The 21,925-nt window shown below is 38.9% G+C and overlaps 1 protein-coding gene across 6 annotated transcripts; it reads right to left on the reverse strand.

The window, feature by feature from the left end:
* Positions 1-556: 556 nt before the first annotated feature.
* On the reverse strand, positions 557-20,773 carry FRRS1 (ferric chelate reductase 1). 6 transcript variants are annotated; one of them, XM_049809019.1, is made up of 18 exons: positions 20,626-20,773; positions 19,457-19,615; positions 12,095-12,290; positions 11,727-11,863; positions 10,412-10,506; positions 9,594-9,744; positions 8,564-8,743; positions 7,553-7,651; positions 6,849-6,996; positions 6,191-6,307; positions 5,771-5,788; positions 5,275-5,390; positions 4,901-4,987; positions 3,835-3,932; positions 3,610-3,668; positions 2,800-2,943; positions 1,574-1,635; positions 557-1,468 (listed from the first exon to the last, which is right to left on the reverse strand). In XM_049809019.1, exons 2-18 carry the CDS (start codon positions 19,505-19,507, stop codon positions 1,376-1,378), a joined length of 1,851 nt encoding a protein of 616 aa, XP_049664976.1. In that variant the 5' UTR covers positions 19,508-19,615; positions 20,626-20,773; the 3' UTR covers positions 557-1,375. The 6 variants fall into 6 exon arrangements, with proteins under 6 accessions (XP_049664976.1, XP_049664975.1, XP_049664977.1 ...); XM_049809018.1 differs by having other exon boundaries at positions 20,433-20,773; XM_049809020.1 differs by lacking the exon at positions 5,771-5,788 and having other exon boundaries at positions 20,433-20,773.
* Positions 20,774-21,925: the final 1,152 nt, after the last annotated feature.

Here is a 21,925-nt window from a genome sequence, read left to right on the forward strand (position 1 = left end):
TATTTACTATTCTATCCAATACTCCAACACCTTTATTTCCAACTAGCTTAGTAGCCCTAGGCTGAAGATATATTTTGAAGCATTACAACTAAAAATCAATACTTCCCAGTATCAAAAATGAAGAACTGTGGAAGCAAACTTTCAGAGCTGAAAAAAACCCCAAATGCAAAGCACTGTACTGCATGGCATATTAAGGGTTCATTTCTGAGATGCCATTTGAAGAGTGTCCTTCCATACTTAGACAAATCATGAACCAAAAGTTAAACAATATAGTCTCTTTCCATTCCCTGTACCCAGTCCATATATTTAGATAAATCTTCTGACTAAAAAAAACCACCCTCCCATATTCTTATGAACAGTTCTGCCGTAAGATATGCCAGCTCAAAGGACCCTCACTTAATATTAACAGAAGCTGCTTTTCCTGAAGTCAAATCAGCTCCTAATCTACAGTTCGCTCAATAGTACAAATACAACTGCAACATTCTTGAGCAAATATTTTCATTTCCATTTAAGCATCAAGTGGCATAAATCCATCTTATTCACACAGAAAAGTAATTCAGAAGCCACAAGCAACCAAAGACAGAAAACCACACAAATCCACACACACAGATAGGTTCTTCCCGTTTGAGTTTTGGCTAAGTACAACTGGTTTTAATGCACTTACATTGCAAACATGTTTTCTCTTAATGGTTTAGAAGCACTGAGGGGGATGGGACAGAACAGTGGTTTAGGTGAAGCAAATGGTGGTTTTACTAAAGGAGTGAAGTTCCCAAACTCATATGCTTCTGTAAGTGTACTGCTCTTAGAGCAGAGGGAATATTTTTTGCATTTAACTGCAAAGACAGACAACTGCATTTGGCTCATGCATCAACCTGCATTTGGAACAGTTTCTCACTCCTGGCTTTTTTAATGCACAAAACTGTCATGAGCAGGAAGTTCTCACATCACATGACATTAGAACACAGTAAAGTGAACAGATATGATGGATTCTGGATCAATCTTTCCAGTTTTCCCAATAATATTCACAAAAGGTTTAGGGAACTATCAAAACAGCATTTTTAGCACATCTTAGTCTTCTTAACCTATAAGCTTCAATCAAGTTAATTACTGCACTTAAAAAAAATAGAGACTTCATTCCTTATTCAGGCAAAGACCCTCATTAAAAGTCCCATCAGAAGGCAGCTTTTGCAGAACTGCAGCATCCTTCTATTGATTTGAATTCAAGTTCTCCCTAACACCAAGCATGATGCACATGTGCTATTATTCTTCAATTACATCTTCAGGGAGGTGTTGATGGAAAAGTTGTAATAGAAAGCATTCCTTGCAGGTTTTTCAACTGCACAATATTTCATCACAAAATTCTCAATGACTTATTTCATATGTGGTTGATTGCTGCCAGGAAGGCAATGAGGAATACTATATTTCCACAGACATAGATGGTTAATACAACCTGTTTGAACAGACGACCCTGGAAGAGAAAGGGAAGAAAAGCCATAGAAGTGTCAGTCTTTTTATTGGTTTGAACAAAGAATCAACCCATCTCACAGTAGTTATTTACAAAATTGTGTCTTACCTCTGCTTCTGCAGATGTGAGTGACTGCAGTATCTGTACTCTGTCATCCTCTATCACTTCAACTGTTAGTGGGAAGGAAAAAAAAAAGTTAAGTCAGCTCTTAAAAAGAAGGAGGTTTTTCATTTTTATACTACAGAAGTCTTGATCCTGTGACTAAGAAACTAAGTCTTACTCAGCATCAAATTTGAAAAGCACTTGGAAGTCTCATTTGACATTTTATGGCCTGTACCATCATGCTCACAACAGCACAAGTGAAAAAACTATTCTGGATCTGACCTACAAAAAGTAACTTCTGGACATTGAAGTGGGAAAACATTTTGTCTCTTTTGCTAGAGTGAATCACGAAAACACTGAGTTTTGAGCTGAACAAAATATTTGTCTGATCTAAAACCTTTTACTTTTCATTTTGAGTAGATTCCATTAAGAAGTATCTTCCATTAGCCAACATGAAAACATTAATTGTTCAAACATTTCAGGTTCTTTTCTCTACTTTGAGGAAGTAATTACTGCAAGTTAAATTTAAACTCACATCTTTTATAATCACTCCTTCACGTGCCACCTTAAACAGCCTTTTAACTAATCACGCTTCTTCAATTCTGCAGACATTTCATCTCTGTCTTACATATAGGTTGTTCACATGTGCACAGTCATCTCCTCTCAGTGGCACCAGCCAGTGAAACTAAGAATTTCCAATGAAGTTACTACCAGTCCCTTCTCTAGACATATTGGAGTCAGGATTTCACCTTCATTCCCCTGTTCAGTCAAAATTGCAAGCATTTGTGCTCAAGTTTCTGATCATTTTGCTCATGCAATAATAGCCATTCATATCAGCAATTTGTCACAATAACATGCAGACTAAATCTGCATGACTTAACCTGGACTTTACCTACCTACCTGGGATCAAAATCATGACAAACAGTGATAGATACTTGGAAAATACTTACGCATTTCAGTCTGCCCCTATGAACAGTCATTTCAGAAATAAGAGGCTACTATTTAAAATGGAACAAAACCAGTATTTCTAGAACACTTTGGTCTTGAAAGCTGGTTTACTCCCATATTAGTTTGTACAGAAGATATGACACTGTTAATCAAGAGTTATTCCCTTTCAGCTTCCAAGTTAGAGGCCAAAGAACAGCTCCTGAAATTCAATCCACTCAGTTAACATTCTTTTTGCACAATCGTCAGCAAGCAAGATAACAATGGGAGTTTTCTTGGGCTTGTACCTTTACGTATGAGACAGTAGCTGTGTATTTCCAGAAGAATCTCAATACCGACATGCCAAGCTACAAAACCAATCATTGTATATGTGTCCCATGGGTCTGGCAGGTCAAGTGCTGGTAGATCCATTCCCAAGAACATAGTCACCACTAGTCAGTAAAAACAAGATAAAAAGACACTAAGAGTGCTGTGCAGGGTGATTAAAAAATGCTCTCAACACCTTTGGTAATAGATTTCCCATTGAACTGTCTACAACTGCTTGGGGAATGAGGTTAAATGAATCCATGCAGCTGAAAGTTGGGGTGGTTTTTTTTTGGCAGTGTGAGGGGGAAAGCAGGGAGAAAAGGAGAAGGCCAAGATAGTTTTCATCCTGTTCAGTGCCCTATCACATCCCACTAGCATTTGTGACTCTGCCAACAAGACCACAGTCACCACAACATTTGTGCTTAAGCTAGCTGTGGAAAACTGTCACTATTAATAGAACTAAGCCCAGCTTCTGCTTCTGTGAGTGAGTTTCCCCTCTCCCATTAAATAACATCGAACTATGTTACTCAAGAACACTATCCTCAAGTCTTCCAACACAAAAATAAATTACTCAAGATAAGAACAGGTCGCCATTACACAAATCTTTCAGATTTGTCTGTAATCTCTGTGGTTTTACATTGTCACTTTTTGTCCCTAAAGCTGTACCTGATGGCCACTTAAAACTCACATAGAAGATGTCCATAGATGTTTTAGATGAGCAATAGCCCAGACAATGAAAAAAGTTCCTTTAAATCACTTAAAAGGGAGTTACAACTATTACTCCTACTCACCAGCTAGTATTCTAGCTGTTGTACCAGTACTCCAGTGAAACCAGTTAAACAATTGCCTCCTACAAAAAAATGAAAAGCATTTTATTGATTACAGGGCAGGGTGCAGGAAATCAAAGAACATTGTTACCTACTTTAAAGATATCTTTTCAACGTAAAAAGATTTTTTTAAAGAAACAGGCATATTTAATTCCTGTGGCTGTAACTTAATGAGTTAGTTGCGAGTACCTTGGTGCATGACGAGACGGTCTGAAACCTGCCATAAGTGGTTGAAAGATTGTCAGAGCCATCAAGGTAAAGCCGAGATAGGGATGAAAACCTGCTTGCTAAACACAGGACATTTTTCTTTAATATCATATCTATATGAAGATATAGAAAAAATACCAAATTTGATAATTTTATTTATGTTTGTAGTAGTAAGTTACAATGGTGGAGCAGCACTGTGTTTAGACTGGCAGGGCAACAGGACACAGTAAGCTGCCCTGCAGCTGGATGGAGATGGTCCTCCTTGGCAGCATGAGACACTGCTAAGTCTGCCCAGGGTTTGTCCCACCTTTTTGCTGTATTGAGAAATTCTACCAGCTGAGAGAGCAATATGACTGTAGAAGCTATGCTCCAAGCTCTTCATCCTCAATCCTTTGTCTTCAGGAGAGTCTTATGTCATAACTCCTCCCAGTACTTGTCTCCCCTCTCACCCTATCTGTTTTAATCTTAAGCCTAAAATATTCTATTCAATTTCCCTAGCTCTTAGTTCATACCCGTGACCACATTCTCCCACCTTCAATTCAGATACTCTCTAGACCTTCCAATTTCTGATATTACCTTGTACCAAATATTATAAGGTGACAGCAACAGGTATACAACCTCTATCTACCTAATGTTTAAGACTAAGCTTAATCACTGCATACAGTTACTCAAGTCCAAGTTCATAACAACACTTATTCCCAGCAGGTTTACCACATTAAGTCAGCCATCCCATCCTCACTCACTTCCCAAATTCAAGTTCTCTAAGGAAATGGGAAGAAGACAGATTAAGTACATAAAGAAACTGTGAGCAAGGACTTTATTTTGGAGAAAGAGGAAGGAAGGGAAGTACTGAATTTTTTCAGCTGTGGTTAAAGGAGGCAACATTGCTTTTCTGTGCTGCTAGGATTTGAAATCAGCCTACTTAAGGACAGCTTTCACAGCACTTTCCTTGACAATAATTGTAACATCTTAGTCATCAGCAGACCTTCTCATTGATTTGGTCCAACCTTTTACATTTGAGTTAAACAAAACAAAAGCACGAACTTACTTGGCTCCAACCTCCTCGGTATATAAAAGGCAACACAAAAGAAATGCTTGTAAGCATGACTGTGGTCAACATGAGCATACGATGCACCTAGAAAAGTTAAGTTTGCTTTTAGAAACTCTACAGCTTTCTTAATACACCATTAAAAGACATTCAACAGATCTACAGTTAAGGATGTTCTTAGCTTCCTTTTAGACACCGCTTTTATTAGTAAAGCAGGTGAACTTCTGATTTGTAATTGTTCCGTTTTATAAGATTAAAGAAAGATAAAAATCACACCACGTTTAGTCTCCTATTTCTTGGATCTAGTAGGTTTATAATTCTGCTTACAACAAAGCTAGAAAATACAGATGGAGATATGGGGAGATTTTGCCCACCTGAAACCACATCTCCTTTCCAAACAGGAATGAATGAGACCAGACAGGTTTGAAGAATCGTGCAACAATAACACCAATACTAACTGTGGTAATCCAAGCAACAAACATTAGCACTCCTGAAAATTGAAAAAAATACAAGGTAAACATGAGTAATTTAGCTGCATACAAATACAGCTTCAAAGACTGTGTAATAGTTTAGTTCGTACACATATGGTCAGAATTTACCAGTGGTAAGTTTTTAATCACCTGGTTAAGAATACAACCTTATAGCATTTATCTTGTTAGAGGGCAGAAACATCCATATAAAAGATAATCATACTGCGCTCAAACAGCGTAACAGAGCACCTCTGGCTACTGCGTACTGCATATGCGCCAGTACAGTCAGTACATACTGGTGAGAGATGCTGTTCTGTCACCAATTTAGATGTCAGAGGATGAAAGGTGACATTTCCTGCAATTCGTTTGACAAAGAATGAGTGATAGTTCTCTCACAGGCCTGCTTTAGTGTCCAGTACTGTGCAAGAAAAAATTCTCATTAACTTCAATGGTTCTGGGCTGTCAGTTGAGGAGTTTCTCATTTCAAATAGAATTAAACTAATAATGTAACTAGAACAAATTAAAACCAGAGCCAAAGAGGTAAACAGAAACAAGTCCCAGTTATACATTTAAGAGAAAAAGTAAAATGCAGGTCCATTTGCCTGGGCAACACGAATCTTATAATGTTGTTCTTGAAATGAAAAGTTATTAATACCTTTACTCTGTCTTCACAGTCTCAGATCTTGCTAGCCAACAGTATATATAACATGACTGCCAGAAAGACAAGAGGAAATACTTACTCCGCAATAATGAGGAAAACTTAAATCTCCAGCCTCGGCAAGTCTAGCACTGGAAGACAAAACTAGAAGTTGCAGCTTACCATGAGCCTTGATAAGTTGCGGGGACCTGGAACCTCCAATATCCTGAGGAAGGCCTGTGACATTGTATATTCCATTGGTGATCAGAGGCTGATGACGATGTTTGTATATTAGTCCACCTAAGCAGTGACAAAGTGGTTTATTTATGGCTGATGAAAGCCACTGCACTTGTAAGTGTGCCCAATTCTTATTTATGAATGCAAGCCCTGTTGTGAGTACTGAGCATAATCATACAAACTAAATTTCTAACACACAATATGGTAAGAACCTAAGATGTCATCTAAGCCATCTCACATACTTAATGTACAAGAACCAGCTCGCCCCTCTACAGAAAATAGCTCTCTCCACTACATGCACAAGGCATGAAGAATAATTCCCTTTGATACTAGTCTCCATTTTAAAAAGATGTGGCCAGCTCTCAAGAAGCTACTAGTACCTTGCATCAAGTTGGCATACAACACACATATATGAGTAAGTTTATTATAACTTCCAAAAGCAAGCCCATGATCCAGAGAGGCAGTAAAGATGACTGGACTAAGTCCTCAAACTTGGAAACTGTAGTTCAGATAGTAATTCTCAGCTAAGCCATGTCTTACATAAGATTTACTAACTCATTAAGAGGTGTTCAAAGAAAAGCAACCATATGTAAGTCAAGTTTACCTTCACTAGCTTCCCCATCTGCCAGAAAGATGTAGTAAGTGGCATTCAGATTAAACCTCCCTTTGTAAGCAGGAAGACTAATACTCCTTCTGAAGGAACATTGAAGAATACCATCCACAAGCCTCCATGACACATCTTCAAGCACAGTCTGTGAAACAGGAGACATTTAATATCCAGTCTTTTCAGACTGGCACAGTAATTGGCTTAAAAGTAACCCTGCGGAAGACAAAAGTGTCACTGGTGCACAAAGAAAGAACAGCAATGATCAGGGGAGGAGGGATAAAAATCTCTTGCATGCCTACTTAGAAGGCATGTCAGTAAGCCAACACAGCAACATAAGGGTTGGACCTATTACCACCAATTTTTCCAGCTCATAACAACAATCTCCCCCTCCTTTCCAACATTTAACCCAAGATATATCGATTGTGGCTGCAGCCCTGGCAAAGGGACAGAGTAATAAAGGGCACAAAGTTCCTCAACACAGTAAGCTCCCACCACGTGACTTAATTTTTACAAGTAAGTTTAGACTTCCAAAGGTAACATTTACTAGAAAGTAAGAGCCCAATCAATCTCACCTTAAAGAATTATGTATCCATCTATGTATTTACAGCTGTTATGCAAAATAAAAGCACAAAGCAGCAGCATACCATTCATTACTTCAAACCTACATTTGTGGAAGTGTCTTAAGTTGTTTCCAAATGTACCTCTGAATCCAAAACAGGAGGACTTCGCCCCTTCAGATAGGCAGTGCTTACGTGAACATGGTGGTCCTCATTAACGCACAGATATGTGTCATCACCACCCTGCAGAGTTTAAAAGAAAAAGGTATTTATAGCCCATTAAAAACCACTACTGGCAGTCAGCAAAACCTCTTTGATTTAATATATGCAACAAAACACAAGACAGATTTCTCTAGATGTCAAGCTATTATTTCCCAGCTTTCAAACACTTCAGTATTACAGAGGAATCACATTAAGTCAGATGACATACAGTAAGGCAGATCATGAGTTACATTCCCTCCCCTCTCAGGGTAACAAGCCTATTATCAGAAGTTTCTTTAGTTACTTAGAATTTACTAAATTAATCAGACAAGACAGGCACAGATGTTGATGTTATTTAAAAAGCCTTTTTAGTCAAAAATTGGTTTTCCTCATAGCTGTAAAGATAAAGTATTGTTAAGAACCAAGTGTTCTTGTACTAGGGACATGAATATAAACAGCATCTCCTTTGTGCAACAGTTAGCTTATGGATTATGCAGTTGTCAACAGTGTCGTCCCTTCACTTTAACACCAGTTATAAAAAAGGAGCTCTAAACACTTTTTAAGACTAAATGAAGTCAGTCCTGTACAATGACGAAATGCAAATGGTTTTCAGAAAGCATAGCAATTCAGCTTCTGACAGGTGAAGTTTTTTGGCTAGGTAACAAAGAAAGATTGATCTAACCAGGAATTTCAGTCAGCTGCTGTGCAATCAGACAGGTCGGATTCTGCTAAGACAGATATACACAGGGAAATTCTATTGCGAATAGTCAGTCCCAAGCTAAAACTGAACATCCATCTATGAAAGGCAACCTGTGCTTCAGCGCTATGGGAGAGAAGTTACTTTGTGCGATGTCTAGCAGCATTTCAGTTTTCCACATGCATGTTTTGCTAGAGTACGATTCAAACTTTCCTAAGATCACAAAAGCAACTAAGGAAGTAGAATAGGACACTCACCATCCACTGGTCATGGGACAATGCAAATGCTAAATATCCTTCACTTGGACCACTCATTTCAATAAATACTGAACTCTTCTTTTCTTGGAAGGATAGAAAAAAACAGGAAGCACTTTCAGGATCACAGTTTGAAGGATTCCTAATGCAGAACTTCATACTTCCACAACCTGATGCATTAAACTAGACAATTAAGCAAACAAACAAGTCATAAACAATAAGAGTTTCCCTCTTCTTTCTCTCTTTCTACTCCTTTCTAGAAGAAAGTATGCAAGGAACATCAAAGAAATGCTATCTATGTCTACATACCGATCTCTTAACCCATTCCTACAATTAGCCCAGGATTAGTAGGTAAAATCATGGCAAGTTCCAAGCTGTACTTTTACTCAAGTTGAATTTTTCACTTTAAAAGACAGGATAATAGAATAACTTTGAAAAGAAAGTAAAAACTTTAGAAAAACTTCCCTTGGTTTACTTTTTAAAGAGGTAACATCAGCTGTGGAATGAGGGAGAAAAGAAGGGAAGACCACCAGCTTTGCATTTCCTTTTTAAAGTACAAACTCCACTGATACACAATGAGAAAATACATGGATTAAAAGTCAAACTTATTCCAGATCAAATAGTGATGCTTGCTCAGTCCATTCAAGAATCAGTAATGGAAGTCAGTAACAGATGAACTCATTGAAGGAAGTTTCTGAGCCTGCAGTTACCAAATAGGAAGCTATTAGTCAAGACCAGAGCAAGTCTTCTCCCATTTCTCTTCTCAGGTATGCATAATATTTTCTGACCATTAAGTTCTACATGCTCTATCAACTTTCTGACCTGTGTGTGGTGTAACAACATTTATCCCAGACCAGTTCAGGCAACTCAACAAACACAAGAGGGTAGCTGTCTATGTTCTTAGTCTCTGATATTTAAGTTACTCATCCATCATCTCTCCCTTTCTGTCAATAGGCTGTATCAATACGATTTCATTAAATTCCATCGATCACAAGCATTAAAAACAGCATTAGTTAGGTTTATAATTACTTACTGGCTTTGATAAGTAGGAAACTGAGTGTGAAGTTGATATAGCCTCTGATGTTGCATGCAAGGGTGTTGTTTGGGACAGTGCATTAGGCTGAGAAACAATGGGACCAGGAATCTTCACCCAGAAAGTCTTGTATTTCTTCACAACTGTGGCTCTTAAAAAATACAACATGCACACAGTCATAACTGTATACATCAAAAGCTGATTATTACTTTAAAAAAAAAAAGGAAAAAGGAAAAGCTTCTACAGTTTGTACAACTTATTTGTAAAACTCCCATCTTTATGCAGACCTCTACCATTTTAGGGATTAAAGTAGGAAAATATCTGAAATATCAGTGGAAAAATAATTTTAAAACATACTACTGCATGGTCTACTGAATATAAGAAACTCTCACGCCTGTGGCACAGATTACAACCTCAGAGAAGAGTTGCATAGCTTTTATCCATTAGTTTCCAAAAAAGTTAGTAGTATAACAGCAGGGTATACATAACATTTTGTAAGGTACAAGCACAGGAAAAGATTCTTAACACTGCATATTACAGGTATGAGATGTGAGCAGTTAACTAGAAATACTAATGAAACCCATCTCTGAATACCCTTCTACTTTCTCTGCAAAAATCAAAGTAATCATCTCCAAGCTTTCCCTAAAGAACAAGTGTCTGCATTAGTGTAGACTCTGCAGTGAGCAAGAGGTGTCAACTTTTCAGGCCATTAATCCAAGGTTACTTTCCAGTTGCTGGCCAATATTGGACACAGCCAATGACACAGGTTTACCTTATCTGCATTTTAATAAACTAGAACTAATACTAGATTTACTTACAGAAACTGTACACGTTTTGGTGCATCTCCAGGAGCAATCCAATAAACTTTTATGTATTTCTTTTTTGCTTTACTTGTGTGACTGACAGCTGAATTCTGAAAACACACATATATCAAGAGTTACACAGTGGATACACACTAAGGAGATTTCAGCTAACAGTCGTCACAGGCTGCAGCTAAATCCTAAACAGATACCAGACTGTTACACTGCACAGACCCAGCACAGCTGGCTTTTCCCCAGTCAGCCACGATCAACTCAGATGAAGTCTACCACTGAAACTCATACATACTAACAAACCTTAAGGCTAAAAGGAACAACCAGAGGTCTTTCAATCCAGAAGACTCCAGTGATGACACAGAGGTCCCTGCAGTGTTTATGCAGAAATGGTGTGATAACACTCCAGTTTTTTTGATAGTAAGGTAATGCTCCATTTTTTGATAGCAAGAGCATGAAGGGACAGGGCAATGACTGTACAGAGAGAACAGAACTAGTATTCCAGAGGACAAAACCCCCCAAAATAGTCTTGGGGTCAGACAGTTATTTGCACAAGGTAAACGGATTAGACACAGCACTGAACTAAGTCTTCTGAGCACAGAGGGCACAACCCAGACATCTCCACGGCTTTACTGCACTGATGGATGCATTAATCAGATGCCACTGGGGGGCAGATGGTAGCAGAAGAGAGAGGAAAAAAAAAAAAGATACATCTAGGCAGATCGAGAACTTTGCCCGCACCAGCTCAGATGATAATGTACATGATGTTCATGAAGTTCAGGTGGGTTGCTGAAATACTAGTCAGAGTTCACATCTCTTGCACATGAGGCTGAATCAATTTATCTAAAATGGATATTGAAGACTTATCTAACCTGTTACTAAGAAGGTTCCATTAACAGTAACTGACAGGTCAACACTAAAGATAATAGCCTATTCTAGTGTTTGTTTACCACAATAACTGCCCTAAACTTTCCTTGCTGTAAGACGTGTTCTCTGTCCTTAACAAGTATGGAAAATGATTGATAACTCTCCTCCTCAAAGCAAATAGAGCATGCACTCCTGTTTTTAATATTAAGTACAATAACCAGGAAAGCCCCACATTCCTTGTGCACAAGTAAAAATTACATTATGAATGCTGCATCTTCCTGCAGCAGTCTGACAGAGTTGCAGTGAGCCATGCCTCTATACTGCAAGTTGGACCAATGTCCTGGGAGACTTACTGAGCTCAAAGATTACATAGTTTAGCTCCATCCTGTTACAGACATAGTCTAGTACAAACACCTCAGTGCTTGATGTCCCATTTTAAGACACTAGACTATACCTTGATACGGCCACATGTCAGAAGCTGAGAAAGTTTCTGGTCAACTAACATGAAAGAACCAACTGCAGGGCTATCCAGGTGTTCTGCATCCCGGGCTTGTATGAAAAACCCTTCAAAATCTGGTCCAGACAGATGAACTGAAGCAAGAAGAAAAATAAAAGGATATTGAAATATTCTCCAGAGGAAGAATGAAATATTTCAACAATGACCACCAGAAGCTCATTTTACAAATACTGAATGACTGCTAAATGGATCACCTGAACAAGATTCAGCTGCTTAGATAGATCTAGTATAGCTAACCCAGTACAGACATGCTACAACACAAAGAAACAGTAAATTAAACTTTCCAGCTATAATTGACACAATACCTTCTATGTTGTCCCCTGGTTTAAATTCAGTCCCATTCACTGTAATGGTGTGCTCAGGTGACAGTTGTGGAGAGCTACCATGACAGGGTATCATGCTAGTGCAGGCTTCTCTTATTTTTCCACTTGGATAGCTATCCACAGATGCATAGAAGCAAATAAACATCCAAACAGCAAAAGCAAGGCCAGGCAGCTCCATCTATATAAATGAAGAGTTACAGGCAGTTAAATACAATAAGCATTTACATTACAGGTTACCACTCATCTTTAAAAGAATCAGTTGAATACTAAAATTTAAAAACATGTTTAAAACAAAAGCATGTATGAGAAGACACCATTCCCAACTGCAAAAGCTAGAAGTAATGTGTGCTTCTGATAACTGCCAGACTTTGCAGGAATGTTCACAGATATCATGTTCCAGGCCATCAAGAGTACAGACAGCAGTGGATGGATCTGGGTGGATTATTTCTCTCAGTGCATTTTGACATCACTTTTAAAATTTCTTTTGCTTATGCCTCTCCTGTTCCCTCTCTCCCTCCCTCCCTCTCAAAAAACCCCCCACCATCTCCAAGTCCCTTAAACATCTGCACAGGACAGATGGATCTTAAAACACATTTCATTGATGTATAAAGGTCCACAGTACTGAGGAACTACACAGCTAGTATCAAGCCCACTCTTTTATTAATCATAGCTCCAAACTGTGCATCATTGCAGACTGCCTTTTCTTTCCACAACTCGTGTCTACTTCTTCACATATGACAAATAATACCCAGATAACAAGTTCTTCTTTCTGCAAGGAAACTAAAGTTGCCAAATGTCAAAAATAGATTTTATATATGCAAAAGAGTGGGAATTTGGTATAAAGATTTAGACTAAGACATATGCTTGTTGCAGACAAGCACAAGACTTTTCCTTTGAACTCTTCTTTATGGATACTGGATCTCCAGACAATTAGTCAAACAACATCATTGCTTGTCACACTCTCATTAAGGGAACACTATGCATGAAAAACATGTGGGGTAGTAGGACCAAAGAGCCTAAAACAGTTCTATGAACCCCTAATCCCAGCATTCATCATATAATGTTTTGCTCTGCCACACTACTGTTTTCAAAAAAGCTGTGGTAACTGTTTTGTTACTCAGCAGCATGCAAGGTTTAGAGTTGTGTTGTTGTTTACAGAATGCCTTAACCACCAAGAAAAAGCATTTGCATGTCTAAAAGGCTGGGAGAACAGAGATAAACTTCCTTTCAATCTTTAGGCACAAGAAGTGGCTTATCAGGTCTAGTAGAACATGTACCAAGCAAGTAGGTCTGCCTTCTGGAAGAGCCATGCCCGTTTTGCACCAAGTGATAAGAAGTATCAGGTTATAAAGTTCCCAGACACCACATGTATATGAAGATAAGAAAGGCACAGAGTCATTTCAGACTGAACTCTGATACCTAAAAAGCAGTCAAATGAAGACAAGGCATGTCATTAGTCTTACACGCTCTCTAAGAGTCATCAATATTAACTCTTCCAAAGTTTTCATACACTCAATGCCAAAAACCCACAATATCCAGGGCATTGCTACATTTGTACTTCAACATAGGGGCTTCCTGGCAACTTTACACTAGTAAATAGAAGAAAATTAGAGGGGAGATGGGGTTGAACAGTTACAATTCAGGAACCAGGGAAAAATAAACAACAAACACTCAACTCCTTCGAAATATTCAAGATAACATTATGATAATATCTTTAACTTCTAGTTCAAGTAAGCCTTTCCTTCTAGTTCCAGGAATTCTCCAAACTGTCACAAATCTCCATCAAGGTGATTTTAATCGTAAGTTAAGGAAGCCTACAGGAAGCTAAAAACTAAGGTTCAGTACAACAGTGGCATTAAAGCAGCTTTTATACGTACCAGTGAAATCTTCAAAACAAGTTGCTGCCAGAAGAGATAAGGCTGCATACCACAGTGACAAGAAAAATAGGTTAGTTTAAGTAGCAGAGGATGTGGTAGGGATTTAAAATGAAACAAGAAATAGCCTTTGGCAGATTCAACTGACTCAAAAGCTGGCAGAAGAGAAAGAGGAAGAAGCAGAGATGAAAAGAATGAAAAAGGCCAAAATCTGGAAGAAGTACTGTACCAAAGAGCAATTTTTTTAAAACTTTATACTTTTTTTAAACAGGATTGGCTGTAGAAAAGCTATCTTCCCTATGCACGTTCAACGATGAGGACTAGATCCTATAAAGAGCAGTAAGTTCCATATTAAAATTTAGCCTTCCTCAAACAACGCTTACTCAGTTGCCCTGAGAAGTCCCTTTCCTCCTTTATCTGGAATTACATTATGGCACTCTACATTCTCCACTTGGACAGCAAAAGAGGCTGAAGGAAGATGGGAAGCACTGTTATAAAACCAATCATTCTGTGGTTAAAGATTAATTTTGTATTTTTAGGACAATACCTCCTAAAGTGTTACTGTAGGCAAAACTACAATAGGTCAACATTTGTCCTGGTTGCAGCTGGGATAGAGCTAACTGTCTTCCTAGTAGCTGGTACAGTGCTATGTTTTGAGTTCAGTATGCAAAGGATGTTGATAACACTGATGTTTTCAGTTGTTGCCAAGTAGTGTTTAGACTAAAGTCAAGGATTTTTCAGCTTCTCATCCCCAGCCAGCAAAAAAGCTGGAGGGGCACAAGTTGGCACAGGACACAGCCAGGGCACCTGACCCAAACTGGCCAACAGGGTATTCCATACCATGGGACATCCCATCTAGTATAGGAACTGGGAAGTGGGGGCAGGGAATTGCTGCTCAGGGACTAGCTGGGTGTCGGTCGGCGGGTGGTGAGCAATTGCCCTGCGCATCATTTGTACATTCCAATCCTTTTATTACTACTGTTGTCATTTTATTAGTGTTATCATTATTAGTTTCTTCTTTTCTGTTCTATTAAACCATTCTTATCTCAACCCACGAGTTTTACTTCTTTTTCCCGATTTTCTCCTCCATCCCACTGGACGAGGGGGCGAGTGAGTGAGTAGCTGCGTGGTGCTTAGTTGCTGGCTGGGGTTAAACCACGAAATGTTCTAGAGAAGTCAAGCTTTAAGAAATTATTCCTAATCTTCTGATTAAAGAACTCTGGACTTCAACTCAAATACCACAGTAAACCCCTTTTTATAACACAGTAGAACTTCATATTTAAAACTGTAGTTTGTAATAGCCAAAAATAGAAGTTTACAATCACGCATCTGCTGTCCCTAATTCAGCTAGGATCTCACTGCACCTTCCTACCCCCTTCTGCAACACGCACACACCCCCTTGGCCTTCAGCCAAGACCTGTTCAAAACAACCCTCATACCAATCGTAACAAGCAAGAAAGACAAGGACACAAAATCTGAATATACAGGAAGGAAGAGGGGAAATCCAAGAGACACCCAAAACTTCCTCATATAAGCAGGTTAAGATGTCTCCTTCAGCTCTAAAAAAAGTGCCTGTTACAAGAACATGAAACAGTATGTCATGCCCTTGTGAATACAACAGTCTGACCAAGAAAAGGAAAAAGTGAGTTAGTCTGGAAAGCTGAGGACATATGATTGAGAGTTCAAAAATGAACAATATTAAAAAAACACCTAAGGAAGATACGTAGTTAAACTAATGAACCAGCAATAAGCAGTTCTGAGAAGGGACAAGAAAAAGTATGTTTGTACTAAGGCTGAAGATGGATAAGCAATTATATCCATCCTCAGATCCTCAGTCAAGTATTTGCACAAGAGATCATCTGCTTTGCTAAACAAACAAAAAAACCCCAGACAGCCATGGGCAAGAAAAGTCACTCCTATATAAAACTCACCTCTTCTTCTGTAAGGATACATGGTTTCCTCTTTTCTCTGATTAGAGTTCTAGAGCCCCAATAGCATTATTTCCCTCCAAGTGATGTTGTCAGGAATGACTGCATTTTTAGACATTTAGCATGTCATATATACCTTAGTGCAGAACAGTTACTTAGAATTAGAGGAGTAACTAGCTTTAAAATTTTAACTGATCAAACAGAGGTAAAGGAATCCTGCTCTGTAATAAGTGAACAAACAGTAAACTGTAGAATACGTGACTTTTTTCTGATATTCCCCTTTGCAGGAAAAACAGAGGAAGACAACTAAACCTCACAACTACATACAAGCCCAAACAAAAAGCGTTATGATTAATGGCATGGAAAGGATTTGTTACAGGGAGGTTAGGTTCAGGAAAGCTGAAGTGTGATATGTGAATCATGCTTAACCTCACCACAGAAGAATAAATGCTTTTTAAAGAATAAAGTAGAAATAAAAACAGTTCTCCATCTGTACCAAGAAGGACCTGAGAGACTGACCAAAACTATCACATCCTACAGCACTGTTACTCTATCATTCTTTTCCTCCCAGAAACATGGCTAAATTAAAGAAACACAGTTAATTTGCATTCTAATAAAGATTAATCAGGAGATCTCTGCCAGATCATCTTTTCTAAATAAGAATATAACAAACTGCATCAAAACCTTAAATCACCAAGTATTACCACTAAAGCTATATTCAAAATGAGAATGTATGTTAAGTCAAGTTTTGAGGTGTGTAAGCTGTGGAATAGCCTGCTATTACCAATAGCATTTGAAAATACTCTCAGTTTCCGCTATCACTTATTATAAACTGTAGATTTGTCCTTCTTGATATATTTTGCTTGCAAGTTGTATTAAGAAGCTTTGGCCATAGTGGCTTATTTATAACCCTTTGAAATACAACTCATTGGTGACAGCCTATGAACTAGCAGACAGTCAAGTTCCCTGGACTAAAGAAGAACAGGAATAATTGACTTCAGGACTGAAGCATAATGATATTAAAAAACATAAAAGCTAATTCCTGCAGCATTTTTCTCCTGGCAATTCTTCAGGATTTTTGTTAACTTACTATTGTTTGAAAGGCCTGGAAAAAAACCAAGGAATTTAAGCGTTTCTGCAGTATCCAGTGATTTCTTTTCCTGTATAAATGCATTACACTGAAACACTTCTGTTAACCGAGGGCCTGAGAGTACCTATAATCTCCTTCTTCTATCCTGCCTGTATGCCAGCTGCACACCATGTGGTAGCATGCATAAGTAAATGCCCCAGTCAAAGTTACAAGGATGTGCTACAGAGCATATTAGCTCCACAGTTAGAACACAATCACATAGCATTGATTGTTGATAGTACTTAGTCTTGTACTATACAAAGACTTTTCAATATGTTATATACAACCAAAGATAGCATAAGATCAGGAATCCTTTCTCTACAGATATAGATACTAGTGCATACCACACCGTTACAGCATAGACAGTTATTCAAACCACTACATTTCATACATTTATTTAGAATGGAAAAAATACTTCAATACTCATTAGTTTGGAGCATGATTGTAAATTTGTTATTCCCTCCCTACTTAAATCTTCACTATAATACATAACTCGCACCCCCTGGCAGAAAAGAAAGCTTCAGAACAAGTTTGTTCAAAGAAACATCATCATTACCTGAAATTCTAACAGTGTTTCAAATATCATGTCACTCTTAGGGCGGAGGGAGGGAGGGAAGAGAATTGTGTACTTGAAGCCACTTATAATACAGCCTTCCAATTAATATAAAGCCAAAAAGATACAGAGTGACAGTCATCACCCTTGCCTAATGTGGGCAAAATCCCCTAGAAGTTAAGCTTTTCCAAGGAAGTTGAGTAATCAGAACATCAGTTAGTATTTATTTCATATGGAACTTGATTATAACTGTAAAATTCTACTTCATCCAGAGATTACTCAATACTAACTGATTTCTAATGTAATCTGAAATTTCAGTCAAGCATTTCTTGAGCCACACTACCAATTTATTTTATATGTTTGCTGGGCAGGTCAGAACTCAAGACAGAAATAGAGCTTTTTGTTAGAGCACCCTTTTTTAGGATTTACATTACATACAACCCACCAGAAAATTGGAGGAAAGTTATGTAGAAAAATAAGAACAGGGGTCCCAAAGGTACTCCATTTATGTGGCCAGTTATTCCAACAGTAGTGGGATGCAGAACAGTTATTTTAAATAAGAGGCAGCCAAAAACAGCTCATTGAGAGCCTACAACAGATATTTCTGAACAAGTGAACTTCAGACAAGCATTTCAGTTAGTATGAATGGAGATGAAGTAGCTAGTATTCTTCATACTTATGATGGACCATGACAAGACAAGAATGCCTTTGTGATAATTCAAACATTAATGGTTAAAGGCCAAAGTGATTATTTGTGGCTTAACGTGGCAAGGCAGACTACAAAGAGAAATATGGGTTTGCTTATAGTAATAGCTACCATGTTTTGTAAAGTTTCGATGCAATACAACTGCATTTGTCTGAACATTTAGACTTTATCATCCTATTCATTCAGGAGTCATCTCCTTCTCATCCTAAGGGTGGAGGAGAAAAGAATAAGAAATGGTTGGGAGGGGAAAAAAAAAAGAAAAGAAAAAAAAAAAAAAAAGAGTGTTCTAATTTTAGGAATAGAACCTTTAAAAGCCTGAACCAACCATACCAAAATTTAGTGGGACTCTTTTTGTGATTTCTAGTATACATGGGAATCTATTCTCCTGATTACATCTCATAATTTTACAGCAACTGGATTTGGATAAATGGAGAGAAGTTACTCCCTCCTGTGTTGAAAAAACTCCTACACTCCCAGCAGGTGTCAACAGCTACAAAAGCCCTAGTAGACTAATTCCTCGAGGACGCAATGCTCACACACAAACTCAGGATCTCTTCACAGAGGTTATCTTCTTTCAGCTGTTTAAGAGAACTTTGTTAGCTGCAGAGTACAAAATCTAAAACTAGTTTCAGAGAGAAGAGGAGATGAGAGGAGGGGCAAGGCAAACATACTGCCAGTTCAAAGGTACAAAAACTATCATAGCCAGAACTTTTCTCCTGAGCACCATCAGATAAGGCAGCAAGCAGAAAAGGAAAAAGCCATCTAAAGGTGAATAAGATGTATTAACAAAAGGTGTTTCTGCCTTGTCTCTTTAGAAATATACTCTTACAAAGCAGAAGCAGACAGCCTTACTGTCCAGGAATCACCTTCCCTCTGAGTTTAAAAAAAGAGCTCGAGTTATAACTTCTCCTGCTTATTTAAATGTGGTCATATCACAATAGCTGGATTGACCAAGGGCAGAAAACAAGCAGTGTTCACATTCAGAACAACTCATTACTTTTAAAATACAAGCACGCCTCCCCCCCACCCCCAGACGACAAAACATAACACACCTCAGCCTCTTGATTTTTCTACTCAGGAAACATTCAAAGAGAACTTCAAGCCTAGTGTGTTTCAAAAAGAATTTTTATGATATTTTAAGTGTAGATACTTACCTTACAGCCAGCCCTTCTGTTACAGTGACCAAGTCTGAGTAAGATTGCCATTGGCTTTCTACTTACAGTAAGACAACTTATATTACTTGTAACCTCTCCTATTTGACTTGCATCTAACTGTATTAACCTTCATCATATCCAGGATCAGAGGAAGTTTGTCTGTAAGAAGAAACAGTACACACATAAAAAAGGAAACATTTCTAAGAGCGTTCTTTACTTCAGGCACATATTTTATACTGCCTCCCGAGCTAAGGCCCCAAGACTCCTACACTTCAGCTGAAATGCGTGAAGTTGTAATGATGCACTGACCCTGCAGCTTCCTTTGCTTTGTCAGACATGTACTCCACAGATCTCAGAGAGTTTTGTATTAAGTAATTATTTATCTTCTGGTGCAGTTCAAGAAAAAAACCACCCAAACCCAACAACAACAAACCAACCCCAACTTTTAATACCTTCTTCCTCAAAGGGCAGGTTAGCTGCCCAAAATCAAATTTGCAGCATGATTTTAAAGTTTGTTATGCATTTACTCCCTATTGAAGAGACACTTTCTTTTAGAAAAGGGATAAGCAATCTTACAACAGAATAAGCTAAAAGTTTGTCTTTTTTTCCATATATCCCACCAAGAGTGAACAAGAGCCAAGGATTTTGCCCCTTTCAATTGTTTATTTTGATTATTTAACTTTCTGTTGGGCAAGCTGCTCTGCATATTATCTTTAAGGCGCCAACCATGCCAACTTTTATCTATATGAAGAATCCAAAGTTGCAAGCTGATCTAAAACCAATATAGTTTGTTACCCAACAAGCAAATCCAACCACAGGATCAGCACGTTTACTGTAACAGTTACCATGCAACCATCTCCTATGCACATTAATGAAGAAACAAAAGAAGAAAGTAATATTCATGTAACATTAAGAAGCAAAGATGCAAGAGGAACACAGTTGGTGTAGCTTCCAGATAAAATAAGCCATATCTTACCTTTACTCATTAAGGCAAGCAGGCTTAAGAGCTTTCTCTAAAGCAATTCAGAAATGCTTGCATGAAAGGCAGCAGCTACGAGGTGCTTTAAAACCTTCAGCAAGTTTTAATTTGCTTCATTGCTGCTGCAGATTTTCTATGAAGCATATATAGTTTTGAAAAAGCTTGCAGTATCCGCACTTTGAGCGCTCACTGGCGTCAGCATAACCAAAGCGCCCTGGCGCTACAACAGCGTCTCAGCGAAGACATACCCCTCGCTCCTGACAGCCCCACGCTCTTCTCAACTCCCCAGCACCGCCCCCGCCGAAAAAGGCAGCGGGAAAGCAGCAGGTGAGCTGGCTGGCCCCCACCCCCCTTCCTCTGCTTGGGCCCTCTCTGCGTCAGCAGGGGGCGGTCCCGCAGCAGCAGCAGCAGCAGCAGCAGCAGCAGCAGCAGCAATAGCAGGCGAGCGGTCGGCCTGCTGGCCGGCCAGAAGCCGCTCCCCAGAGGGAGACTCGCCTCCTGCCGGGGATGGGCCGTCCCGCCGGCGGGGGCCGCGCCCGGGGACTCGCGAAAGGGCGCGTGAGAAAGGCGGAAGTCGCTGCCCAGCCTGACTCCCCAGGAGGACCGGGGTCCCGTGGGACTTGTGAAGGGCGGGTAGTCTGACTGCAGTCTCCAAACGTTAGAGGTGTTGAACGTCCTGATTGTGCAACTGCAGTCTTGCCCCATGGGCTTTACTGAGGGATTGTCCTTGTAAAAGCTTGCGGAGCTCATTTGCGGTGCTGTTCGTGTGCCCGAAGGTATTCGCATATAGAGGCTTGCAAAATCAGGGTTTTCTTATCAAGAAAGCAAATAGGTGCTGCTGTAACTGGGGTTTTGCTGGCAGAAGCTGCAGTTGCTTACACAGGCTCCTCACCATTCTGTTTTTCTTCATTTCATTCCAAGTCCTCAATTGCTCGCAAATCAAAGTGGCAAAAAGAGACAATTATTTAATAAAAATCCAATGGGAACTTTGCCCTCCCACAGAATAGAAGTATTGTGTTTCTGTTAACAAACACCTTGACTGGAGGGCTCTGGTAAATCACTTGCTTATTAGCAGGTCTGAGCAGTTCTAGTGATCTCAGTACTATTAATTTAGTCATATTTTCTCAAAAAGTACTATCTGCTAAGATATAGTAGACTTGCAAATGCTCTGTTAGTGTTCTGTTTCCTGAGTTTCTATAAAAGCAACACTAAGCTTAGATGTACTCTGTAATATCATATTATAAGATCTATTTAATGTGAAAACCGATAATGAAGTACTTTGCCTAATCAGACAAGTTATTTAACTGTTACATTTGTATTATATTGCTTATGGAAGTCACTGGGAAGCTGAGATCTCACGAAGTGTACAGCAACTGAAGAAATGTAACACATAATCAAAAGCTTAAAATTAAATATGGATGTTTCCCCCTACCTGGGTGGTTGGGGCGGGGGAATTCAGTTTACAACAGCCATTCATAAAGTCCCCAAAA

This window comes from Accipiter gentilis, chromosome 8 (assembly GCF_929443795.1).
Source record: "Accipiter gentilis chromosome 8, bAccGen1.1, whole genome shotgun sequence".
Classification (NCBI taxonomy): domain Eukaryota; kingdom Metazoa; phylum Chordata; class Aves; order Accipitriformes; family Accipitridae; genus Astur; species Astur gentilis.

Bases quoted from the DNA above. Each gene is read 5' to 3' on its own strand.
- FRRS1 (XM_049809019.1), bottom strand. From the start codon at position 19,507: ATGGCAATCTTACTCAGACTTGGTCACTGTAACAGAAGGGCTGGCTGT. The intron at 6,308-6,848 runs GTAAACTTGACT...GTCACTGCTTAG, and splicing joins AGATGGGGAAGCTAGTGAAG to GTGGACTAATATACAAACAT. The intron at 3,669-3,834 runs GTACTCGCAACT...ATTTTTTTGTAG, and splicing joins CCGTCTCGTCATGCACCAAG to GAGGCAATTGTTTAACTGGT.